The following is a 26,287-nucleotide window of genomic DNA, read 5'->3' as shown; positions in this document are numbered from 1 at the left end:
GCATACTTTGTGTTTTTATTTAGGCCCCTTGGGTACAGTTCCTGAGATCAGACTGTTCTTTATCCTGTTTGCATGGAAGGTGGATGGATGAGACTGGGGTGGATAGCGGGGAACGGTGGAGCCACTGAAAAAAAACGGTGGGAACTCTGCAGCTGTCAGCTGCAAGCTTCCTTCCAGCATCATCTATTTAGATTCTCCAGCCACTGCTTTTTCTAAGCTTGGGTTGAGGGGGGCGGTGACCGCGCTGTCCACTGAGAAGAGCCAACATCTTCGACGCCCCAAATCCTTGTGGCTGCTCCAGTTGGCAGAGCCGGGGAGGCAGGGCCGTCGGTGGGCGTGGCCACAGGGAGGGGAGGCGGGGCTTGTTGCTAGGAAACCCGGCGCGGCCCGGAAGCGGCGCGGCTGCGCTTGCGCAACCTGGACGCTCCCGCTGGTGCGCCTGCGCAGCTCGGACGCGCACGCTGGCGCGCCGCCGTTTGAAAGGCCCGAGGGCCGCGCGCTTGCGCAGTCGAGGCGACGCGCGCGCGGGGAAGGGGGGGGGCAACTAGCAGCCTCCTGACAAACCTTTCCCGCCCTTCAAAAATCTCAAGTCTCTCTCCTTCATCCTCCAGAATCGCCCTCAGCCGTCCACGACGGACAATCTGACATGCCGGAGATCCGCCTCCGCCATGTCGTGTCCTGTAGTAGCCAGGACTCGGTGAGTGAGGGAGGGAGGGAGGGAGGGAGTGGCTCTGGGGCGAGGGGCTCTGGAAGAAAGTTCTAGAACGTCCTTGCTGGAGGTCTGAGGAGGATTTGGGGGCCGTGAGGGGATTTGCGGGAGGCTGTGAGGGAGCCCGGGTTGAGGTGGCTGAGGGCAACTTCCGGTCGCCTCGAGGACTTCCGGTCATCCGGGGACTTCCGGACGCCTGGAGAACTTCCGGTCACCTCGGGACTTCCGGTCGCCTCGGGGACTTCCGGTCGGGGCAAGAGGTGTCATGAGGGGCCGGAAGTGCACTGGTGAGGGGACCTATGGAGGACCACACAGGTGGGGACTGGACTGAGGGGCTCATGGGGCTTTTACGGGGACCCCCAAGACACCTGCTGCACCCTAACCCGCCGTCCGCTCTTCTCTCCTGCCTCCTCAGACCCACCGTGCCGAGAACCTCCTCGCAGCCGAGGCCTACCGGAAGTGGCGCTCTGCCCGCGCGGGCGAGAAGACCATCTCGGTGGTGCTACAGGTGACTGCGCTGCCCCCGACCGGAAGCAGAGGTGGTGGCAGGTGGCGGCGTGATGAGAATCGCCACCCTGCCTTCTGGGCCTCTCCTGCACCTGCCTGGGAAACGGGCACGTGCTGGATGGAGAAAGGACGACGACTTGCCCCTGGTCGCCCGAAGGACAAGAGCAGGGACAGGCTGGTGGTGGCAGGAAAACAGCCTCAGTTTCTTCGACGCCCTGATTTTTTCTTTTTTTTTTTGTGGGGGGCACACAGGCACACTCGAGTTATTCATGGTTCTGTGCTCAGAAAATACTCCTGGCATGCTCGAGGGACTTTATGGGATTCTAGGGATAGAACCCTCTTTGCGCCCTACACGTTGTGCTAGCGTTCAGGCCTCAAAGGGTGTGTGTGTGTGGGGGGGGGAGTTAGGCCATTGCTATTGCTCAGACCCCAAAGTTCTGTGTGTGTGTATGTGTGTGTGTTTGGGGGGCAGTTGTGTGTGTGTGTGGTGTGTGTGTTTGGGGTGGTGGTTAGGCCAGTGCTATTGCTTAGGCCCTAAAGAGGGTGTGTGTGTGGGGGGCAGTTAGGCCAGTGTGCTCAGGGCCTATTTTGACTCTGCTCAGGAGCGACCCCTGATGTTGATTGAAGGACCCTGGTCCATGTGCTGTGCAGGGCATTGAATCAGGGTTCTGTGTGTGCAAGGCAATCCCTTCATTTTCTAATTTGGGCTCTGTGTGTGGGGGTGGGGTGGGGGGGAGCTGTTTGTGTGTTTGGGCTACACGGGGTGATCCTTGGGACTCACTCCTGGCAATACTGGGAGTTCATATGTGTGTGGTGCTGGGGATCAAGTTGGCTCCTTGCAAGAGAAGTTCCTTCATTCCCTTCTGTAATATGTATGTGGGCTCTGGGCTTTATTTATATGGGTTAGGGACTCTTGTTTCGTTGCCTTTTTCGGGGATGATGGAGGGAAGCACACTTTGAGGTATTCAGGGGTCACTCATGGTGATTTCGAGGGAAAGGGATATATGTGGTGCTGGGATTGGAAGTGGTAGCTGTGGGCAAGGCAAGCCCCCTACACCTTGTATTCTCACCCAAGGCAGCTCTATTTTCAGATTGGGGAATGGGAAATACAGGGAATGGAGAAGGGTTTAGTCAGAGCTGTTGGCTGTGGAATGCTGGCTGGGTTTTCTCTGTGGGCTTTTGTTACTTGCCTTCACCACGGGCTCCTGGACGCTGTAACGGGAGACAACTGGAGGTTGAGCCTGAGTTGATGATGGAATTCTGAACAGGCACTTCCAGTCAGGGAGAAGAACCCAGTAGAAAAAGAGAATCACTGTGCCTTGTCCTTCTGTTCTCTGCAGGCTGCTGGCCTGCTTGAGGGGATACTGTCTCCATTGGTAACAGGCAGTGCTAAGATCTGAACCCTCCACTGGCTCATCCTGTTTTTTCCCTGCAGCCTGGCCTTTGGAGCAGGCCCTGTTCCTTCATTCTGGATGAAAAGGCCTTGGGGGAGAGTCTCCGGAAGCCCAGCTCCCATTATTGTGTTGGACACTGACCACATTCTCTGCCGTCTCTTCTTATCTTGTGGTTCTGAAAAAGCACCAATATTAGAGGTTTTGGGGGAGTAGAAGCTAAGGATTTTGTTCCTGAAAAAAGTATGGACTACAAGATTTTCTAACTTGTCTTTTTCTGGCTGTGTGTTCAAGATCATTTCTCAGCGATACCCAGGGGATTGTGGACTACCATTGTTTGGCTCAGGGCCCTTGTGTGCAGAGTATATGCTCCATCCTCTTGTGCCATCTTCCTTTGTTCTCTCTCTTTCTCTCTCCCCCTCCCTCTCTCTCTCCCGCTTGCTCTCTCCCTCTCTCTTTCCCTTTTTTCTCTCTCCCTTTCCCTCTTTTGTTTTGGTGTTTTGGCTCATATCTGGCCATGCTGACTACTCCCACCCAGGTCAGCACTGCTCCCAGTGCCAGTAGTATAAATAGGTTATCATTCATTCTCAGTGATCATTAGTGCTGGTGGACCATGAGGTACAGGGGCTTGAGCCCAGAGATCCCACAGCATAGTATTTTCCAGCCTTTGATCCATCTTCCTTTTATTTATTATTTTATTTTATTTTATTTTTTGTTTTTTTTTTGGGCCACACCTGGCGATGCTCAGGGGTTACTCCTGGCTGTCTGCTCAGAAATAGCTCTTGGGGGCCGGGTAGGTGGCGCTGGAGGTAAGGTGTCTGCCTTGCAAGCGCTAGCCAAGGAAGGACCACGGTTCGATCCCCCGGCGTCCCATATGGTCCCCCCAAGCCAGGGGCGATTTCTGAGCACATAGCCAGGAGTAACCCCTGAGCATCAAACGGGTGTGGCCCAAAAACCAAAAAAAAAAAAAAAAAAAGAAATAGCTCTTGGCAGGCACGGGGGACCATATGGGACACCAGGATTCGAACCAACCACCTTAGGTCCTGGATCGGCTGCTTGCAAGGCAAACGCCACTGTGCTATCTCTCCGGGCCCGTTCCTTTCATTTTTTAAAGGATGTGAGGTTCCCAAGCAGTGTTCAGGATGTCCAAGATCCTGTCCTGATGAATTTTAGCCAAATAAGTTGGTGGTTCAATGCAGGCACTTGAGGATATAGGTCCAGGGGTTACTTGGACCACCCTAAATGGTGCTGTAGGGCTGCAGCAAGTATTGCTCGTAGTGCTCGAGATCTAACTGGGGCTGATGGCATGTAAGACGTGTGCCTCAACTCTGACAATATTTGATGTTTGGTGTTTTGGTGGTTCTCAGGGCTTATTCCTAGCTCTCTGCTCAGGGCTTACTCATGCTGGGCAGAGCTCAGGAGACCAAGAGTAAGCACTGCAAATGCCCTACATCAGGGGTCTCAAACTCACGGGCCGCAGGCCGTTTGCAGCCCTTCGTACAACATTTTGTGGCCCTGCCCTAGAGGAATCTGTTTTGTTTTGTTTTGTTTTATTTGTTTGGGTCACACCCTCCAATATTCAAGGCTTACTACTGACTTTGCACTCAAGGATCACCCCGACTTTGCCTCCTGCGGCCCGCAGATAAATTGAGTTTGAGACCGCTGCCCTACATCCTGAGCTATCTCTTTCGTTTTTATTGTTTGGAGCTACTTATGTATTTATTTGTTTATTTTTATCATATGAAGCTAATCAGAATTTCTCCCAGGTCAGTTTTTAGGAGTTGCTCCCAGCAGTGCAGGGGACCTGGTAGTAGCAAGGTTTGAACCTGATGCTCTTGCTGAGAAGTATGTGCTCTAGTCTGTTGAGCCATCTCCTTGGCTCAGAGTTTAGGAGTCTCAACAGCTCTTCAGTCCCGATATCAGAATGCTGATGAAAGCTGACCTTTACTCACTGGGACTGCCGGGCAGTGTTCTGAGCACTTCACACGGATTAGCTCATTGAATCCTCATAAAAACCCATGACCTAACATCTATTATTACCCCCATTTTATAGATGAGGAAACTGAGGCCTAGAGAAGTTATGTAATTTGCCTAGAGACAATATTGTAAACTTGAGGGAGACACAGTTGCTGATTATTTAGTCTTGGGACCTGAATTCAAGTTCCCAACTCTCCCTCCTACTCACTCTGTCACCTCAGGCAGCTCGTTTCATTTCTCTGAAGCTCTTTTCTTGTTTGTTCTTGGAGGATCATCTCAGCCTTGGGTTATTTTGGAAACTCAGTGACATAATGTCTGCAGAGATGCTCTGTCAACATGTTGTTTGTGTAAAGGGAGGGATCCTTGTGCTTATTACTGGGTGAGAATCCTATGGGACTCATTTATGATTAGGGGACCCCAGGAAAAATTACATTCTGTGCTATAGTTCAGCTGTAGTAGTAGCAACAGAAGGATCGTAGTCAAAAGAGACAGAATTTGGAGAGTAAGGAAGCCAGAGGGGCCAGCTCCAGATAGTAGGTTCTATAGCCAGGCTGACTGAGAGGGCTCCATAGCTGTTACCCAGAGGAAAGGGGCTCCCTAGAGAAGCTAATGGAGTTGGTTAAGGTGTCCAGAATTTTTGTTTGGTAGGCTGGTGGGTTTGGTGGCCATAGCTGGTGATGCTCAGGACTTACTGCTGTCTCTGTGCTCAGAAATTACTCTTGGCAGTGCTATGGATGCCAGGGACCTAATCTGAGTGTCCTCTCTGATGCACTATTGCTTTGGCCTCTGAGGTGTCTGGGTATGATGTGTCTGGGACTTTCATAGAGCAATATCTATAGATAGTAGAGAACTTGTAGAAATTGTCTGCCCAGGATCTGGACATGGAGCATAGTAATCTTATATTCATTCATTCAGCAGGTATTGATCAAGCACCCTGTATAGACCAAGCACTGTTTTATGCATTTGGACTGTGTGCCATGGGACAGCATTAGACCAATGTATGTCAAGCCTGTGGCATTTCACCTGGAGGGAAAGACTAGCTAGTTCGAGAGGAAAACAGGTGCCAGATGCTGTGGTCATGAAAGACATTAAATGAGGGGCCGGAGAGATAGCATGGAGGTAAGGCGTTTGCCTTTCATGCAGGAGGTCATCGGTTCAAATCCCGGCGTCCCATATGGTCCCCCGTGCCTGCCAGGAGCAATTTCTGAGCCTGGAACCAGGAATAACCCCTGAGCACTGCCGGGTGTGACCCAAAAAAAAAAAAGAAAGACATTAAATGAAAGAAACGAATACCCAGCTAGGGGAGGAGAAGGTGGTGTGGTGAGGGGTTTTCATATAAATAAGGGAGTCTGGGAGGGCTGCCTCAGAAGATGATGTCTGTGTGTAGTGTCTGGAGAAGGACTCCCAGCTGGGCTGGTTTCTACCTGCCTGGTGGATGTGGAGGAGCTGCATAGAGGCCTGTGTGGGTGGGTGGTTGTTAGGGGTGCTGGGAGGCAGTGAGCTAATGGGCTGGCATTGGGGAACTCCCAGCACGAGTAGATCATGAAAGCCGTTGTAAGGACTTTTGCTTTTCCTTTAGTTGTACTCAGGACCACTGGACTGTGAGCGGAGTGGGGAACAGAAACCGACTGAGGTTCTTCCTGAGTCTGGGCTCATGGGCAGTCATCAGACATTGGTGGCTTTTTTTTTTTTTTTGGTTTTTGGGTCACACCCTGCAGTGCTCAGGAGTTACTCCTGGCTCCACGCTCAGAAATCGCTCCTGGCAGGCAGGGGGCACCATATGGGATGCTGGGATTTGAACCAATGACCATGAAAGGCAAACACCTTACCTCCATGCTATCTCTCCGGCCCCAGTGGCATTTTCCCTCCCTCCCTCCCTCCCTCCCTCCCTCCTTCCCTTCCCTTTCCTTCCTTCCTTCCTTCCTTCCTTCCTTCCTTCCTTCCTTCCTTCCTTCCTTCCTTCCTTCCTTCCTTCCTTCCTTCCTTCCTTCCTTCCTTCCTTCCTTCCTTCCTTCCTTCCTTCCTTCCTTCCTTCCTTCCTTCCTTTCTTGGTTTTTGGGTCGCACCTGGCGGTGCTCAGGAGTTACTCCTGGCTCTGTATTCATAAATCGCTCCTGGCAGGTTTGGGGGATGATATGGGATGCTAGGAATTGAACCAGGGTTCGTCTGTAGTTGGCCGTGTGAAAGGCAAATGCTCTACCACTGTGCTATTGCTCTGGCCCCTACTGGGTGGCATTTTTAAGTGTAGGAGCAAGTAGCCTTGCAGCCATTGTTTATCCCTATCTGACATGGAAAACCTGCCAGTTTTGGGGTTATCCCAATTCAATGCTCACTTTAGTTCTTTTTTTATTTTATTTTATTTTTTTATTTTTGAGCCACACTGGTGATGCTCAGGGGTTGCTCCTGGCTTGGGGACCATAGGGATGCCAGAGATCGAACCAGGGTCTATCCTGGGTCAGCCATGTACAAGGCAAACGCCCTACCACTGCGCCATTACTCCAGCCCCTCACTTTAGTTCTTTTTTTTTTTTTTTTTTTTTTTTTTGGTTTTTGGGCCACACCCGGTAACGCTCAGGGGTTACTCCTGGCTATGCGCTCAGAAGTCGCTCCTGGCTTGGGGGACCATATGGGACGCCGGGGGATCGAACCGCGGTCCGTCTCCTAGGCTAGCGCAGGTAAGGCAGGCACCTTACCTCCAGCGCCACCGCCCGGCCCCTCACTTTAGTTCTTAAGGTTTTTTTGTTTTGTTTTGGGACCACAGCCAGTGATGTTCAGGGGTTACTCCTAGCTCTGCACTCAGGAATCACTCTTGGCAGTGCTCAGGGGAACATATATGGGTTCTGGATGATCTAGATGCAAGGCAAGCTTCTCATACTCTGTACTATCTCTTTAGTCCATCATTTTAGGTCTCTGGAAATGAATGACAAGACAGAAGTTTCTGGACACCAGGACTAATCCATGTTTGTTGTTTTTTTTTTCCTTTGGTTTAATTGCTCTGTAATTTTTTATTCAAACCATATTGTGCAACCTCTAATGATTGCAGCACCAAGTTTAGCCCTTTGTGCATGATGGCTCTGCACCTTTTCTGTTTGTGGTGAGCACAGGAAGCTCTCTCCTCTGATCTTTTCTGGCCACTCCCGGGCGGGAGGGCATGCTGGCCAGTGCTGGGGAGGCCAGTGCTGCTCTGGCACCTGGCTCCTGGTTCTCTTGTGGGTGTCCAATCACTCACCTTGCCCTGTGGCATTTCAAATTTGTTGTTACCATTGTGTGGCATCATCAAGCAACGAGCAGCTGCTTAGGAATCTGAGATTGCACAAGAGGATAAGTCACTTATCTTTTTTTTTTTAAGTTTTGTTTTTAAGTTTTTTAGATTTGGGCTGTACCTGACATGCTCAGGAGCTACTCTTGGCTTTGCGCTTAGGAATTACTCTCTGTACTCTCTCTCAAGCCCCATTTGTATGCAACTTACCCTGGAACCACTTATGGCTCCCCAAGCATCGTCAAGAATGCTGACCCATGAGTACAGAACCTGGAGTGAGCAAGCCTTGAGCACCACTTATGCGTGACCCCAAAGTTTTTATTTATTTATTTTGCTTTCCATTTTTCCATGGGCTTTTTGGGCCACACCCGGTAGCGCCCAGTGGTTACTCCAGGCTCTGCACTCAGAAATTACTCCTGGCAGGCTGGGAACCATATGGGATGCTGGGGATTGAACTTGAACTTGGTTGAACCCAGGTTGAACTTGAACCCAGGTTCAAGTGCAACATGCAAGGCAAAGGCCCTACCCTCTGTGCTATTGCTCTGGCCCCCCAAATGTTACTAAAAGTGTTAAAAAGAGGGGGCGGAGTGATAGCACAACAGTAGGGCGTTTGCCTTGCAATCGGCCGACCTAGGACCAATGGTGGTTCGAATCCCGGCATTCTATATGGTCCTCCATGCCTGCCAGGAGCGATTTCTGAGCAGAGCCAAAACAACCTGAGTGCCGCCGCCGGGTGTGGCCCTCAAACCAAAAAAAAATAAAAGTATTAAAAAGAAGGGGCCGGAGTGATAGCACAGCAGTAGGGCATTTGCCTTGCACGCAGCTAATCTGGGATGGACCTGGGTTGGTCCCTGGCATTCCATAGGATCTCCCAAGCCTCTTAGGAGTGATTTTGCAGCACAGAAGTAATCCCTGAGCATCGCTGGGTGTGCCCCCAAAACCAATAAATAAATAGTGTTTCTTTAAAAAAAAAAAAAAAAAAAGAGCCTGCGCTAGCCCGCGGTTTGATCCCCCGGCGTCCCATATGGTCCCCCAAGAAGCCAGGAGCAACTTCTGAGCGCATAGCCAGGAGTAACCCCTGAGCGTCACAGGGTGTGGCCCAAAAAACCAAAAAAAAAAAAAAAAGAAATATGGGATATTCCCAGCAAAGCTGGGAGTAACTCCTGAGCACTGTTGGGTGTGGTCCCAAAACATAAATAAATATACATATATATTTCCTTATATTTCATTAGTTTTATTTTGGTATTTTGTTTGATTTTGAATTACTCTTGGTGGGCACAAAGATCATATTGGTATGCTGAGGATTGCACCCAGGCTAGCCAGTGCAAAACAAACACCTTATCTGCTGTACTACTGCTCCATCCCCCATAATCCCCCCTGGGGGAAGGGCCCAACTTGGCAGGAAACCAGTTCAGGATATGAAGGGAGCTGCGCTGCACCTGCTGTGTGTGGTGGGGGCCATCCCAGATTCCCCGATGTTCTAGCTTGGGGGAAGTTATATAATGACCTCCTGTCTCCACCTGAGCTGGTGTGAAGGGAGATAATAACATGCATGGGGTGAGGTAAGGACACGGGTGTCTGGAGCTAGCACACCAAGCACTCTGAGCTGCTGACTGCCCAAGTGGCGAATGAGTCCATCCATGTCGCCCTTCCTTGTTCAGGAAGAGCATCCTCCGAGCCATCTTCCTCTTCCACCCTGGAGGAAGAAAGGTTTGTGCCTGTTACCTGGGATTGTACTGCTGGGCAGGAATCTAACCCAGGGCCTTCCTCCCTTCAGATCCAGGCTCCACCCTCCTGTGGTATGTGAATGAGGTTCTCCTGATAGGGTCGAATGGTCTGGGAGCAGGGGCCAGAGCAGGATGGTGGCCTCTACTTTCCAGGACTGTGGTAGCTTGTTACTTTAGGATCCAAATAGAAGAGACTTGCCTGGCTGGGACCCACCTGGCAGATTTTAGGGCTGACTCTTGGGCTGACTCTTGGTTCTGTGCTTACACATCACTTCCGGTGGTGCTCAGGGGACTATCTGGGATGTCGGGTTGAACCCAGGTCAGTTGCATGCAAGGCACCCAGGGTCCAGCCCTAGGCCTTCTTACAGGAGCACTTTCTCTCACTGACAAATAATCATTATCATCATTTTTTTCCATTTTTATTGAGGTTCTGTAATTTGTAATGCTGTTAATGATAGTTTTGTGCATACACCATTCCAGCACCAGATATTTTTCGGTTTTAGGGCCTCCCACACGCAGAACATGCACTCAGTCCACACGGAGCCTGCTTTCTGGTCCTCGACAATTCTTGCACAGGGCCTGAGCATGTCTCCTGATGACAGCAGTAGGGCACTTATCATATCCTGTGTGCCAAGGGGATCAGGGTATTTATATGTCTGACCCCAGATGTGACCGTCACTCTCATTTCATTTGGTTTGGGGCTATTAATGTGCTGGGTAGAAATGTGCTTGGAATCACATTCAGCGGTGTTAGGGGAACCAGGATATCAGGGATGGAACCCAGGTCTTCTGCCTGCATTGCCCATGCCCCAGCATCACCCACCTGTGACTGATGAGGAAACAAGCTCTGGGAGATTAGCTGACAAGGCCATAAAGCTAGTGTGGCAGAGCTGGGGTTCCAGGCCAGAAACCCATGGCGAGAGAAAAACAGCAGACCAGCCTCCCTCAGGGTACTTCTACAGACTACTGCATTCTCAGGGTGGAAGTTAGGGGTGTGCCATTGGACAGATACACACACATACATGTACACACAAATATACACATGCTCATATGCAATGGTGGCGTGCCTGGCAGAGCCCAGAGAGGTTTTTCACATTCACTCAACCATTTTCCAACTTGATTCCTGGCCATGCCTCATACTACTTGCCATGAACCCAGTGGCAACTCTTTTTTTTTGGTTTCGTTTTGTTTTTTATTGTTTTTGGGTCACACCCAGCATTGCCCAGGGATTACTCCTGGCTCTATGCTCATAAATTGTTCCTGGCAGCTCTGGGAACCATATGGGTTGCAGGGATTTGAACCACTGACTTTCTGCATGCAAGGCAAACACCTTACCTCCATGCTTTCTCTCCGGTCCCTGGTGGCAACTCTTAGCCCTGGCCTCCGTGGCCCCTGCTGTCACAAATATTGACATTGCCAGGGCACACAAAGCCCTGATGGTGGGGGTGGGGACACTGAGGGCCTGCAGAGAGCGCAGATGCAGAGCCGATGCTGACTGGGTCTCCTTTTCCTGCAGCTGGAGAAGGAAGAGCAGATACACAGCTTGGACATTGGCAACGATGGCTCGGCCTTTGTGGAGGTGCTGGTGGGCAGCTCGGCCGGGGGTGGCGGCGAGCAAGACTACGAGGTAAGCTGGGGTTAGAGATGGGCTCTCTGCTGATCCCAGCCCAGGGCACCCTTTTGCCTGTTTCTCCAGAGCCTCCTGGGTCCCAGCCCTGTGGAATTGAGTCATTCTGACCAGCGCCCTCTGGGGGAACCCATGGATGTAGGAGATTAACTGGGAAACAGACTAGTGTGCATAAACACACTCAGGCTGGTTTACTTGCAGACTCAGTTCCTAACCTTGCTGCCCTTCGGCCACTCTCCTGGCTGTCCCAGTAGACTGCAATTCAGTGCTGTCCAGGAGGCCCCTGTTACCCTTCAGTGACAAATATCTGCAGGACTGCCTTTTGCTCTATGGTGCATGTTTTTGTTTGTTTGGTTTTGGCTTTTGGGCCACACCTAGTGATGTTCAGGAGTTAATCCTGGCTCTGCACTCAGAAATGTGCTTAGGAGGTGCTTAGGAGACCATATGGAATGCTGGAGATGAAATCTATATTGGCCACATGTGAGGCCTCCAGCCCCCATCTACCAAGAGTGTTTTAAAGTGGGCACAGCTCTTTTGCTTCTTGAATTCAGTAGAGCCTGACTGGTGAGCTAGCCCACCACTGAATTTACCAGATGTGTTTGGGTGAAAAGGAATCTGTGACAAAGAGAGTTCACAGATTGACATAAACAAATCAGTTTTCTATAAGGAAGGTACTTGTAGCTAAAGATAGTTTTCAACTGAGCTGTATTTTGCATATGATAAAAATGCACTGGTCTCTGTACAGGTTAGAGTATATTTTTTTGGTGGGGGGTGGGGGTGTCACACTGGAAGTGCTCAGAAGCTACGCCTGGCCCTGTGTCCAGGAGTGATCCCTGATGGTGCTTGGGAAGAACCATATGTGGCACTATGGGTTGAACCTGGGTCTGCCGTCTACAGTGGCTTAAAACAACCTGCTTATTGTCTTTACAGTTCTGGAGAGCAGACTCTGACATTAGTGTTGTGGGGCTAGAATCAATTTGGCTGTGTGCCTTCTGGAGGCTCTAGGAGTGAATTTATCTTTTTATTATTCCAGCTTAGCACTGCCTGCATTACTTGGCTTGTGGCCCCTCTGCTGATTTCAAAATCACCAACCATAGGGCACTGACATCTGTTTCCATTTCTATTTACCTGACTGACTCTAAAGACTTCCTTTTCCGATAAAGACCTTTGTGATTATTTTGGACTTCCCTAGATAAGAAACCCAGGGCAGGGGCTGGAGAGATAGCATGGAGGTAAAGCGTTTGCCTTTCATGCAAGAGGTCATCGGTTCGAATCCCAGCGTCCCATATGGTCCCCTGTGCCTGCCAGGAGCAATTTCTGAGCATGGAGCCAGGAGTAACCCCTGAGCACTGCCGGGTGTGACCCAAAAACCACAAAAAAAAAAAAAAAGAAACCCAGGGCAGAAGAGCCGGAGCGATAGCGCAATGGGTAGGGCACTTGCCTTGCACCCAGCCATTTCATTTTCTATCCCCTACATCCCATATGGTCCCCAGCAGGAGTGATTCCTGAGTGCAGAGCCAGGGGTAACCCCTACGCACTGCTAGGTGTGGCCCCCAAACAAAAAAATAAAAAGAAACCTAGGCAGTATCCCACTTCAAGATCTTTCATCTCACCTGCAAGTTTTGTCTTCATCACAAGTTCCAGGGACTAACATGTGGGTGTTTTTGGAGGTAGAAGAGTATTATTCTGCTTATCATCTCCAATATTTTCTTCTAGAGCTTTAAATGTACATACACACATATTGGTTTTTGGGTCAGGGAACCCAGGTTGGCCATGTGCAAGGCAAACATCCTACCTCCTGTGCTATTATTCCAGCCCCTAGAGCTTTATTTATTTTTTATTTTTTTATTTTATTTTTTTTTGGTTTTTGGGCCACACCCGGCATTGCTCAGGGGTTACTCCTGGCTGTCTGCTCAGAAATAGCTCCTGGCAGGCACGGGGGACCATATGGGACACTGGGATTCGAACCAACCACCTTTGGTCCTGGATCGGCTGCTTGCAAGGCAAGCGCCGCTGTGCTCTCTCTCCGGGCCTGAGTTTTATATTTTTATTCATTCATTTGTGCCATGGGTAAAATCCAGTGCCTCATAAGAGGCATGTGCTTACCACTGAGCCATATCCCTGGCCCTATTATTATTTTATTTTATTAATACTATTGTTCATAACTTTATAGGGGTCATACACGGCTAGCCCAGACCTCAGTTATTTGGGCCTGAGGTAGTTGGAGGCCATCTAAACTGCTCTCAGTTGTGCTGGGTCCCAGCAGGTTACACTTAAAGGTGCTCAGGGGGCTTGGCAATGCTGGAGATCAAATGTAGGTACTATGCATCTAAGACGAGCTACACCACATGGCTCTGGATTACATTCCTGCCCTGATAAGTATTTCTTTATGCTAATATCATACTGTTTTAGTAATAAATATCAAAAATCAGATTGTGTTGGGGGTCTGGACCATTAGTTCAGTGGATAGGGCATTTGCCTTGTTTGTGGCAGGCCAGGTTTACTTTCCAGAATCCCATATGGTCTCCAGCATCCCATATAGTCCCCTGAGAATCACCATGAGTAATTCCTGAGCTCAGAGCCAGGAGTAAGTCCTGAGTATCACTGGGTGTGGCCCCCAAATAAACAAACAAATAAAATGAGATGGTATTTTTTTTTTTTCATTTTGTTTTGAGGCCACACCTAGCTGTAACAGGGGTAACACCTGGCTTTGCGCTTAGGAATCACTCCAGGCAAGCTCAGGGGACCACATGGCATATTGGAGATTGAATCTGGGTGCTGTGTGCTATGTGCAGAGTAAACACCCTACCCGCTGTGCTATCACTCCAGCCCAAATCAGATTGTCTTGGGTTTGTACCTTTAGTCTTTGAAATTCTCTTAGAACTTTTTAGAGTCTTTGCATTTATTTTAGAACCTTTGCATTTATTTCTATAAATTATAAAATTAGCTCATCACTAACTTTATTTCAGAAGCACAGAAGAGTTGCTAAAGTCGGATTCTTTATTCTCTTCAGTTCTTTTTCCCCAAATGTTAGCACATATGTACTTATTTTTTTCACTGAGCTGAAAATAGTTATATCCATGAGGCCTTTTTACCCACGCTGACTCCAGTGGCTATTATAAAAACAGACATTTTCTCAGTCTCAGTACCATGACCAAATAGGAAATTTACTTTGGCATATGATTCTCTCTTTGGATTTCAGACCTTATTCTGAACTCTTTCAGTGTCCCCCAGATGGCCTTTTTTGGGGGTACTGGGCTGGGGGTATTTGAGGTACACTGGCAGCGCTCAGGGTCTGACTCTGTACGCAGGCCTTACTCCTGGCTCTATGCTCAGGGATCACTCCTGATAGTGTTCGTAAAACTGTATGTAGTGCTGGGGGTTGATCCAGGGTCACCTGTGTGAAAGGCAGGTACCTTAATTCCTGTACTGTCTCACCAACCCAAGGAGCTCAGAGATACACTCCTGCAAGTTCCAAGACCAATGGAGTGTTGAGGGTTGATCCGTGGGCTCCCACATGCAGTGTAGTACATGTGTTTAACCTACTGGGTCATGTCTCTGACCATAGATCTTTTTATAGCAAGAGAATCCAGGATCTCATTTGTCATGTCTCCTTGGTTTCCCCTCACTGCAACCAGTTCTTTGTATTTTAATACCATCATCCTTTTGCAGGAACTTAGTGATTTCCATTTGTTTTTGGCCCACACCCAACTGTACTCATGACTTACTCTGGCTCTGCTCAGGGGCTACATGGTGTTGGGGAACCATACGGGGTTCCGGGAATCAAAACCTGAGCCAACTACATTCAAGGCCTTACTGCTATACCATTTTTCTGGACCCTGTCTACTTTATATTGTTTGGGGTAGAGACCTCTCAAATGGTGCTCAGGGGCCCAGGGACTACTCATAATGATTCACAACCAAGCAGGCAAGTAGTTCAATGCAAAGGTCTAAGGATGTGTTGTTTCTCAGGCGCTGCAGTGCTAGGGACTACCAGGGCCACCTTCATAGTGCTTAGGGACCATGTGGTGCCAAAGATCATGCAACTTAACATCTGAACTGTTTCTGGCTCAGAACTATTTTGTAAAATCATCTTGTTCTAGGCAAATTGGTTTGACTCAGAAGAAGTACATCTAAGTACTTATATTTGATCCCTAGAGGTCTTTCTTTTCTTTCTTGTTAAAGAACTGTTAGGAGCTACTTCTGGCTCTATTTTCAGAGCTCACTTTTGGTAATGCTTGGAATCAAACAGTGCCAAGCATCAAACCTGGACCTTAGAGCCAGATAGTGGGGAGATACAGTGAGGAGGTCACTTGCCCTGCATGAGTCCCCAGCATCCCATATGATCCCCCAAGCAGTGCCAGGAATGACTGCTGAATGTAGAGATAAGAATAACTCGTGATTATCAGTGGGTGTAGCCCCAAACTCCTACACTCACTCCCTTTCAAAAAAATAAAACCCATAAAAACCAAACACCTGGCCCTCTGTGCAAAACATTTACTAGTACATTGTTGAACTCTCTCCAGCCTCCAAAAGGTTTCTTTCATCTTCCAGTCTATTTTCTAGATCAGGGTTTTATATTTTCAAATTGTGATGCTGGTATGTCATCTTTCCATCTCTTAGAGTTTTTGGTGACACTTCTGCTGAATTCTTAGGTTTCTGTTCAAACCTCTGTTCTCTAACTAGTACTTAGGAGTTTAGTTAGGGTCTTTGGCTTTACACAAAGAAAAGATGGAGTCAAAAGAGCCAAGAAAGAAATGACAAGGACTGGAGAGATAGCATGGAGGTAAGGCGTTTGACTTTCATGTAGAAGGACGGTGGTTCGAATCCTGGCATCCCACATGGTCTCCTGTGCCTGCCAGCGGTGATTTCTGAGCCTAGAGCCAGGATTAACCTCTGAGCACTGCTAGGTGTGACCCAAAAACCAAAAAAAGAGAGAGAGAGAGAGAGAGAGAGAGAGAGAGAGAGAGAGAGAGAGAGAGAGAGAGAGAGAGAGAGAGAGAGAGAGAGAGAGAGAGAGAGAGAGAGAGAGAGAGAGAGAGAGAGAGAGAGAGAGAGAAGAGAGAAGAGAGAAGAGAGAGGAGAGAGAGAGGAGAGAGAGAGGCAAATTGTATGTCCTCTGAGAGAGAGAGAGAGAGAGAGAGAGAGAGAGAGAGAGAGGGAGAGAGAGAGAGAGAGAGAGAGAGAGAGAGAAGAAAAAGAAAGGACAAAGGGTAAAACTGGAGCATAGTGTCACTATCAACTACACATCAAGGGTAAGACACGTATTATAATAATCTATTTTCTACCAAACCAGATTGTCTTTCGGTTACCTTCTATTTTGTATAAGGGAGGTACATCCACTTTCAGGGCCAATGTAGTGTAGAGATTCAAGGTATGTTTTTGCTTGAGGGTTTCATCTGGAGGTACTTCGTGGTATTTCCGGCTTGCTGCTTACTCTCTGGGGGGCTCAGAGAATCATTCAGTGTCAGAGAGAACCAAGGATTCCCACATGCTACAGCTCTTTGATGCATCTTTCTTCTCCAGCAAGGTTTTTTTGTTGTAGTTGGCACCATTCCTGGTGGCCCTCTGAACTTCTCCTGGTTCTGCGCTCAGGGATTACTCCTTGTGGGGCTCAGGGAATCCTATGGGATGCCAGGAATCAAATCCAGGTTAACCATATGAAAGGCAAATAAGTACTTTACCCACTGTGCTATCACTCTGTTCCCTCAAGGTTTAATTCTTTTTTTTTTGTTTTTGTTTTTGTTTTTGTTTTTGTTTTTGGGCCACACCCGGCATTGCTCAGGGGTTACTCCTGGCTGTCTGCTCAGAAATAGCTCCTGGCAGGCACGGGGGACCATATGGGACACCGGGATTCGAACCAACCACCTTTGGTCCTGGATTGGCTGCTTGCAAGGCAAATATCGCTGTGCTATCTCTCTGGGCCCTCAAGGTTTAATTCTTAAAGGCAAAATTGGATGATAAAAGTCTGACAGCTAGTGTTACTCTCTTTATATGAACTGGAAGGGAAATATATTTAGAGCAAAATCTACCTCTTAATGTGGGTCATGGTTGTTGCCAGCTGCCAGCCAATGGGTGCACTATGCCTGACCCCCTGATTTTAATCACTGGCTGATGGTGATCTGGCTTTCTCTACTGCCTCAAAATCAGGGCTGTTAGAAACAAATACAGGGGAATGAATAATACAGCAGATAGGATTCTTTTCTTGTAGGCAGCTGACCTACCCATATGATACCCATACCATATATGGTACAAACGTATCTCCCCCAATATCAAGCTCATGTCACTAGGATCAGGACCCACATCAAACCACGCTACCTCTTGCTGTGTGTTGGCCAGCGTCCCTTCATGGCCATCAAACCACACAAGTTAGTTTAGGGGAGAGAATCAATGACTAGGAGAGAGTTCTGTGGGGTGGGGGGTTCAAGAAGCGGATGCAGGAAGGGACTAAAGTGACACTGGAGGGTGCTGCCTGCAGGACCACTAGAAACCCTCTCATTGCTTCTTTGGCTTCCTGCCCTGTGCCCTGTTCCCATCTCTCTAGCGCCCTCTGTTGGCAGAGTCAGAGGCGGACTTGTGTTGCCCTTAGCACTCCTGAACTGGGTTCAGTTTTGGTCTGAGACAACCATTGACTGTCTGGTGCAGCTCCAAACTCCCTTGGAGTTCGCTCTTTTGTTTTTGTTTTTTTTTGTTTTTGGGTCACACCCGGCGGTGCTCAGGGGTTACTCCTGGCTCAACTCAGAAATCACTGCTGGCAGGCTCGGGGGACCATATGGGATGCTGGGATTCGAACCACTGTCCTTCTGCATGAAAGGCAAATGCCCTATCTCCATGTTATCGCTCCGCCCCTGGAGTTCGCTCTTGTTTCTGCCCTTTGACCCTTCCCCTGCTCTTGCCCAGAGGTCGAAGGATGATGCAGGCCGTGTGAAACCACCTCTGTTGCCAGAGCACCTTGGGCATATGGCCCGTCATAGGGCCAAGCTGGGGGACTAGGACAACTTTTTAATTTTTAATTATTTTATCTTTTATTGGACCATACCTGGTAGTGCAGAGGGTGGGGAGGTGTGGTGCCAGGGATTGGACCCAGAGCCCAGCATGTATAAGGCATGTACTCCCCACTTGAGTTGTCTGTCCCACTGTGGGAAAATTTGGAGGATTGTTCAAATCTGGAGGTATAAGAACCCCTGTGGGGACAGGGGAGGGCCAGAAACAGAACAGTCTAGAAATGCTGGAGCACAGTGCAGTGTGAGTGGGCTGGACCTGGCAACACCCTGTGGCTGGTACTTAGGCCCTGCCTTCTCCCCTGATCTTAGGAAGTATCATTCATTCACTCATTTATTCATTGAGGCATTTTAAGGAAGGCTTAAGTTGGAAGGCGCGCAAAGCTGCCATCTTTCATTCTTCCCTGTGCCTTCTTCTAGGTCCTTCTGGTCACCTCGTCTTTCATGTCCCCTTCTGAGAGTCGCAGTGGCTCAAACCTCAACCGAGTTCGCATATTTGGGCCTGATAAGTTGGTGCGGGCTGCAGCTGAGAAGCGCTGGGACCGAGTGAAAATTGTCTGTAGCCAACCGTACAGCAAGGTATGCGGGGGAGCTAGGCCGGGAGGGCTGTGTGGCTGGTCTCTCCAGGAACTGAGACTGAGGCCAGAGGCATCCAAAATGGTTTTGCAAGGTCCACCACAGGAGGTCGTTTCCAGGACCAGGCCTGGGGAGGGAGAGCTGCTGATTGTTGAGAAAGGGAAGAGGAGGGTCTGTAGGCCTGGGAGTGACTGTCATAGTGAGCCTGACTACTGGGTTCAAAGTCATCCGACACCACGTCTCAGCTGAGACCTATAGCCAGTGGTTTCTCCTCTTTGATCCCAGTCTTCTGATCTTGATGGGGTTGCCATGAGTTAGGGTGTTGAGCTCTGGTGGTCATGAGTCCCCAGTATATCACGACACCCACACTGCAGAATACTCCTTACCCAGGAGTTGTCCTGGAGTTTTCTGTTCACCCAGGGCCCCTAATTTCTTTCTTCTTAGGGTTCTATAGCCTGTGGCAGGGAGGACCCAGCCTGGAGCATGTGTTCTAGAGGGGCACTAGGCATGCTCCCTTGCTCCCTAGGCAGGACCTTGGGTTTGTGGAAGTGATTTGCGTGGAGCACCCTGACCTGATGGCTCAGGATCAGACTAATGTGGTTATCTCAGGCATCTCTCCATAGGAAAGAGACAGGAAGGGATTTGGGACCCTTCTGGCCCTTGGCCGGACTCCCTACTCCCTGCCCTCCTTTCCCAGGACTCCCCCTATGGTCTGAGTTTTGTGCGGTTTCACAGCCCCCCGGACAAAGACGAGGCCGAGGCGTCACCCCAGGTAGGCCCTTCCCAAGTCCCCAGAGCCTTCCTGCTGCCTCCCCTGTCTCCCGCCCACACATAGCCCTCCCCTGCTCTCCTTGCTGGGCCCTAGAAGGTGACCAAGCTCGGCCAGTTTCGTGTGAAGGAGGAGGATGAGGGCACCAATTCCCTAAGACCTGGGGCACTCTTCTTCAGCCGCATCAACAAGACAGTCCCAGGTGCGTGTGCAGCATGGACCCAAGTGAGCACTGGTGGATCCCAGGCTCCCGGGGTGGAGAAGGGAGGTGGAGACAATACTCTGTGTCCTGGACACAGTAGCCAAAGGGCCTGGGGCCCTCACCTCTCATCCTAATTCTGTCCTCCTCTAGCTGCAGCCAGAGACCCAGCAGGCCCCAGCTATGCGGCTGCCACACTCCAGGCCTCTAGTTCCTCCGCAGCCTCCCCGGCCTCCACAGCAGTTGGGAGCACCGTCAAGGTGAGATCATGGAGCCGCTGGTGGCGAAGGGTGAGAGAAGACAAGGCCTCAGCTCCTCCATCTCCCCCTCCCAGCCTCAGGAATCTCTCAAAGGAAAGAGGAAGCTGGATCTAAAACAAGAAGAAAGGAAGGCCCCCAGCAAGCCATCAGCTTCACCCTCTACCCCCGCACCCAAGAAACCCAAATGTGAGTCCACCCAAGTGGGTCCCCTATTCCCAGAGATCTGGTCCTGGGCAGCAGGGGCTGGGGCCGTAGGCTCTTGGTCTGAGGGAGGAGAGGCGGGTAGCTGGGTTGGTCACATCCTGACTGAATCTCCCCTTGGGCTTCCTCAGTGCTCGCTTCCTCCAGTCACCCAGCTGCCAGCTCCGTCCCTGCCCCAGGGAAGCCTCGAGAAGGCACCGAGCCCAAGGCCCCCCGAGCGGGCCCCCAGGAGCTTGGGCAGATCCTGCAGGGGGTGGTAGTGGTGCTGAGCGGCTTCCAGAATCCTTTCCGCTCTGAGCTCCGAGACAAAGCCCTGGAGCTGGGCGCCAAGTACCGGCCAGACTGGACTCCAGACAGCACCCACCTCATGTAGGCCTCCAGGGCTCCCCAGCTCCCTGCACTTCTTAACTCCCTCCACGTTGCCCTCACTGCTGACCCCTCTCCCCCCTCCTCTAGTCGCTTCTTTCTCTTGGTTGTCTTATCCCGCCCGTTATCACCTTGTTTCTGCTTCTCCATCTACCCTTCCTCTTCATCTGTTCTCCTGCTCTTCACCCTTTAGACCATGCTTCGTTGATGCCCTCCCTTTTGCTCCCCACAGCTGTGCCTTTGCCAACACTCCCAAGTACAGTCATGTCCTGGGCCTTGGAGGCCGCATCGTGCGCAAAGAGTGGGTGCTGGACTGTCACCGCATGCGGCGGCGGCTCCCGTCCCGGAGGTGAGGCCCCATATCACATATGCTCACACACATAGACATAGGTACACAGACAACCATACAGATGCACACAGCCCCCACCCCGCCTCTTCAGAGTGCAACAGCAGGGATCTTGGGGAGCTGGGCAGGCCCTGAGCTGAGAGGAGAAGGAGGCGGGGGGGGGGGGGGGGGCGGGCTGGGCTTGATGGGGTTGCTTGGGGGAAACTGAGAGGGAAGCAGACATTGTAGCTGGAGGACCAGTGCTGGGACACTGGAGCTTTTGGGCCTGTTTCCATTTGCTCAAGGCAAGGACCATCATGGGTCAGCAGTGGGCTCTGTGCTGAGTTCTGGAGTAAAAAGGAGGTGCATGGGGCTGGAGGGATGGCATGGAGGTAAGGCGTTTGCCTTGCATGCAGAAGGATGGTGGTTCGAATCCCAGCATCCCATATGGTCCCCCAAGCCTGCCAGGAGCAACCCCTGAGAGCTGCCGGGTGTGATCCAAAAACCAAAAAAAAAAAAAAAAGGAGGTGCAGATGAGAGCCCTGGAGTAGGCTCAGGCCTCAGGGTTGGAAAGTGGGGCTGGATTGACTGGACTTGAACTCCAGCCTAGGAGAGGTGACTGCATGGAACAAAAGGCAGCAAGACAGTGTTGTACTTGCTGCTGAATATCTTGGGGTGCAGGGGGAGTTCACCAAGCCTTTCTCTGTGACTATACTGGGCTCTATTCTTTGAGGGGCTGTTCCCTGCAGTGCTGAGGATTCAACCTGGATGAACTCCCATGCCAGGATATTTCCTGGTATGCGCTTAGCCCATTGAACTCTCATCAGCCTTTATCTGGATTTTAATAGAAAGAGCCTCATAGTTTAAAAGGCAATGGGGGCTGCAATGCAGCTCAAGTAGTAGGTCATATGTTCAAAGCCTAAGGTCAGTACAGGGCACCTCATGCCCACCAGCACGACCTCGTAGCTCCAGCTTAAGTCTCTAACTAACTGGACTGCACAGCCTAGATCAGTGGAGTGGCTCCTGGGTCTGAGCTTTGCTAGGGAGACCCCCTAAAATAAAGAGAAAGCTTAAAAAACCTACCTTTAATTCTTCAGTTTGCTGATTAACTTGATTTTTACATTTTTATTTATTTATTTATTTATTTATTTATTTTTGGTTTTGGGGCCACACTGGTGATGCACAGGAATTACTACTGGCTCTTACTCTATACTCATAAATTACTCTTGAGGGGCCGAAGTGATAGCACAGTGGGTTGGTTGTTTGCCTTGCACAGAGCCAACCTGGGTTTGATCCCTGGCATCCCATATGGTCCCCCAAACACCACTAGGAGTAACCTCTGGGTCCCACCAGGTCTGGTCCAAAACCCACAAAAAAGAAACAGAAAGAAATTACTCCTGGCAGACTCGGGGGACCGTGTAGCATATTGGATGCCAGGGATCAAATCTGGGTTGGCCGTGTGCAAGGCAAACACCCTACCTGCTGTGTTACTGCTCCAATCTCCTACTGATGTACTTGTAAACTCTAACTTTCCTGTGAGTGATCGCGGTTCTCTGAGGGACATGCTAGGCAGCCTTTCCCCAGCTCTGAGACCACTGAGAGCACATAGGCCAGGCCACTCACCTCTTGTGTTGTGACCTCGGCCCTATTACATGGGCTCAATTCACTCCTTTCTCCGTTCCTCATTTTCCTTGTCTGTCAAATGGGACTACACACGGCATGCGCCCCCAGGTTTCAGTGCGTTCCAGTGAGACCTGGGTTTGGGATGTACTGGCTCTTGGGAGTTCCCGTGTGAGGTTTGTTACTGTTGGAACCAGGACATTCTGGCCTGCATAGCCACAGTTGAAGGAGAAAGATACTTGCCTGTAGGAGTCCCTCAGATGCATCTCATGGGACGATTCTCCTGAGACTCTTACGTGGGCTGCGACAAGGGACAGTGACCTCTCACAGCGGTGAGCCTTGGAGTTCTCTTGTCCTCACTGGCTAGGAGACCAGGAGACTGAGCAGGCTGCGAAGGGGGCCTTGGCCCTGACCCTGAGTTGTTAATTAGTAAATGCCAGTGGCTGCTACTTGTAGACCCTTCTCTCACCTCCTTAGGGCGGACATTTGGTGCTGTAGGTCTGAGACCTGATTCTGCCCTTAGGTACCTTATGGCTGGGCCGGGCTCAAGCAGTGAGGATGAAGGGGATTCTCATAGCGATGGGGAAGAAGCCTCCAAGATGCCCCGGAAGGTCTGATGGCCCCCTGCCTGGGTGGGAGAAGGTTTTCTGGAAAGAGGGCATGGGTCTGGGGTTACCCCAAACTCCACTCCAGCTTTCCATACCTCATTTCCTCTATCTGCCTTACTCCTGTTCTTCTCCACTGAACTCTCTTCCTTCCCAGCGTGTGCAGACCAAAACCAAAGCCCCTCAGGCAGCAGGACCCAGCTCACAACAAAGACCCCCAACTCCAGAAGAGACCAAACCAGCCACCCCAGAACTTCAGGAAGATGTCGATTCTGAGGGGGAACAGTCAGGTCAGCTTGAGGGAGGAGGGCCTGGGTGAAGATCTGGGTCTCCAGGAGGAGGGGCTGGCAGCTCTCCAAAGGGGAGCTGTACCTGGCCTCCTTGGCTATGGGCTGGGCCCTGACATGCATTTGGGAGTGGGAAAGCTGCTGAGTAGTACTTGGAAAAGAGTCTGGGAGGAATGTGCTAGTCTTTCCAGAACAGTGAGGGTTCCTCACATTGACAGTCTCCCACTTGCAGGAGGGCAGGACAATGGAGCGGAAGATTCTGGGGACACTGAGGATGAGCTGAGAAGGTAATGCTGGACCGGACTGGGGCAGGGAGAGCATGTGTGTGTGCTCCTCCTCATACCTTTGCCCCCCATCCCCTAGGGTGACTGAGCAGAGAGATCAGAGGCAGCTGACTGACCAGGGGGAGAACGGCGAGGACCCCTATGCAGGATCCACGGATGAGAACACAGACAACGAAGATCAGCCGGAGTCCCCTGACCTGCCAGTTCCTGAGCTTCCTGGTAGGGATCTTCCTGCAGTAGGATCTGTCCTTGATTCTCACCTGAGGGTTTCCCCATCCAGCCCTGGACCTCTCCTGCCTGGGACTCTTCTGTTGTGTTGCCCTACCCTGTCCCTGCACTGTTCTCTCGGGCCTATTCCCAACCCTTAGGCGACTCCAAACGCTGTCCCTCCTGACTTGCTTTTGATCCCTTCACCAGGCTGAGCCAGAAGTGACCCCCTGTGTCTTTCCACGTGGGATGTCACTCTCTTGCCACAATACTTGATCCTCCCAGGTCTTCCAGATCATCTGGCACTGTAATCTGCAAGGGCAGATTACTCCCAGCCAGGAGTAGCTCTGTCAGGAAAGGGTGGGACCAGGCGCCCCAGAGGGCATGGATACCAGCCTCTTGTGCTCTTTGTAAGCGGTAGCCTTGTGTGTGTCACCACAGCCATGTGAGCCCAGTAGGGCTGGGGTCAGGGTGGACTGGAGGGAGAAGCAAGCCTGGCATTCAGAAGGCTACACTTGCTTCCTTGTGACATGGAAAAATTTTGAGCCCAGCTGCAAATGGACAGCTGGAACAGTTCTGAGAAAATGCAGTGAAGAGAGGGCCGGTGACGGGGTGAGCACAGCCAGAATGAGCGGGCAGAGTCAGCGGAGCTGAGGGGTAGACGGCACATCATGTTCCTTCCTACCTCCACCTCCTGCTTGGGCATGACCCTGTGTCATCCTGCTCAGCCTTACTCCTGGCTCTGTGCTCAGGTATCCATGATGCTGGATACTGAACCAGCCAGAGTGGGTCATGCACCACAAATGCCGTGTGTGACCCTTATACTGCGACTCAGCTATTGGGTTCCTAAAACTACCACCCTAGGGGCCAAAGAATGAGGTTGGGCCACTTGCCTGGCATAAAGCTGACCTGGTTTCATTCCCAGTACCACGTAGGTTCACACCAAGAGATAATCCCTGAGCGTAGAGGTAGGAGTATGTCCTAAGCAGTGTTTGAAGTGGCACCCCCGCCCCCAAGAAAAGACCTAATTACTATCCAGCAGGCATGTTTCTTATGTGAGGTCAGTCACAGATGCCCAGAGTATCCCATGAGCACCAGGATGTGGCTCCAAAACCCAAAGATAAACAGGAAGTAAACAATTGCAAAAAGAACTATCACGCTCAGTGTTTTGGAAGATTCTGATGGACCCTTGAGTCAGGAGCCTCTGCCTGGGAATGGTATTGACCCATCTCCAGCCTCCAAGTAATCTGGGGCTCCCATCTGGTGCTGAGGACTTGAACCTCACTGGAGCTTCTCCACATCTCCCCGCAGATTTCTTCCAGGGTAAGCACTTCTTCCTGTACGGGGAGTTCCCTGGCAATGAGCGAAGGATGCTGCAGCGATACGTCACTGCCTTCAATGGGTCAGTGTCCTAGGGGTACTGTGGGGTTTGGGGAGGATGGGGTGGGGACATCCCCTGCCAGAGGGACACACAGTGTGGCCCCCAGTGCCAGCTCTGTGCTGACTTCTGGGCAGTGTGGCTGTTTCAGCTCCCCATGGCTTCCTCTTCACCACTGTTACTCCAACTCTTGAGAAAGGGGACATGAAGGCCCTTGTTTTGGTTGCTGCAGCCAGATGGGCTCCTAGGAAACTGGGGGAGCCCCTGGCAGGGCCTGATGTGCCTTCTGCCTTTTCTCTGCAGGGAGCTTGAGGAGTATATGAGCGAGCGTGTCCAGTTTGTGATCACGGCCCAGCAATGGGACCCCAGCTTCGAAGAGGCAAGTCTCGGGGGCAGGGAGAGCCCCCACCACCACCATTCCATACCCCTCTAGTGACCTATCTTCATGAGTATCCCTCTCTCAGGCTCTGATGGACAACCCCTCCTTGGTGTTTGTGCGGCCCCGCTGGATCTATAACTGCAACGAGAAGCAGAAGCTGCTCCCGCACCAGCTTTACGGCGTGGTGCCCCAGGCCTGACGTCCTCGCACTTTGCACCTTAATAAAGGTGACCTGGCCCTTCTCACCCACCAGCTCCCAGAGCAGAACCTCCAACTTCTGTCTTTCTTTGGAGGGGAGGAATTCTTTGGAGGGGAGGAAGTCTCTTAGATGTGCCTTATGCCTCCTGTCCTGGGGTTCTGGAGAGAAGCGGGGGGGGGGGGGGGCTCCGTTTCAGGGTTCCGGAGTTGAAGGAGCTCTTCTCCCTGTCAAGACGCTGGACATTTGACCCTGTTGCTTGGCTGTTCTTACCCCAAAGCCCTTTGCTCTGTTCCAGGGAACCCCAGGTCTGCATCCTGGAGGTGAGCCCACTTTCTCACTTTTTGTATGGCTCTGTCCACCCTGGCTGGGAGGTGGTGAGGGGCCTCGTTTCTACACTTCCTTTAATGAAGTGGTCGTAGTGACCAGGGTCACACACT

General features: G+C 50.9%; 1 protein-coding gene across 1 annotated transcript; it reads left to right on the top strand.

The window, feature by feature from the left end:
- The first annotated feature begins 484 nt into the window (after positions 1 to 484).
- Positions 485 to 25,912, top strand: XRCC1 (X-ray repair cross complementing 1). Its single transcript, XM_049787331.1, has 17 exons — positions 485 to 697; positions 1,125 to 1,217; positions 11,085 to 11,195; positions 18,616 to 18,774; positions 19,469 to 19,543; positions 19,637 to 19,742; positions 19,893 to 19,999; positions 20,074 to 20,185; positions 20,332 to 20,569; positions 20,799 to 20,915; positions 23,035 to 23,122; positions 23,274 to 23,406; positions 23,636 to 23,690; positions 23,767 to 23,906; positions 25,206 to 25,296; positions 25,576 to 25,651; positions 25,737 to 25,912. Exons 1-17 carry the CDS (start codon positions 647 to 649, stop codon positions 25,848 to 25,850), a joined length of 1,866 nt encoding a protein of 621 aa, XP_049643288.1. The 5' UTR covers positions 485 to 646; the 3' UTR covers positions 25,851 to 25,912.
- The last annotated feature ends 375 nt before the right edge of the window (positions 25,913 to 26,287 follow it).

Source organism: Suncus etruscus, chromosome 14 (assembly GCF_024139225.1).
Source record: "Suncus etruscus isolate mSunEtr1 chromosome 14, mSunEtr1.pri.cur, whole genome shotgun sequence".
NCBI lineage: Eukaryota > Metazoa > Chordata > Mammalia > Eulipotyphla > Soricidae > Suncus > Suncus etruscus.
This window is presented reverse-complemented; position numbering and strand designations above follow the sequence as displayed.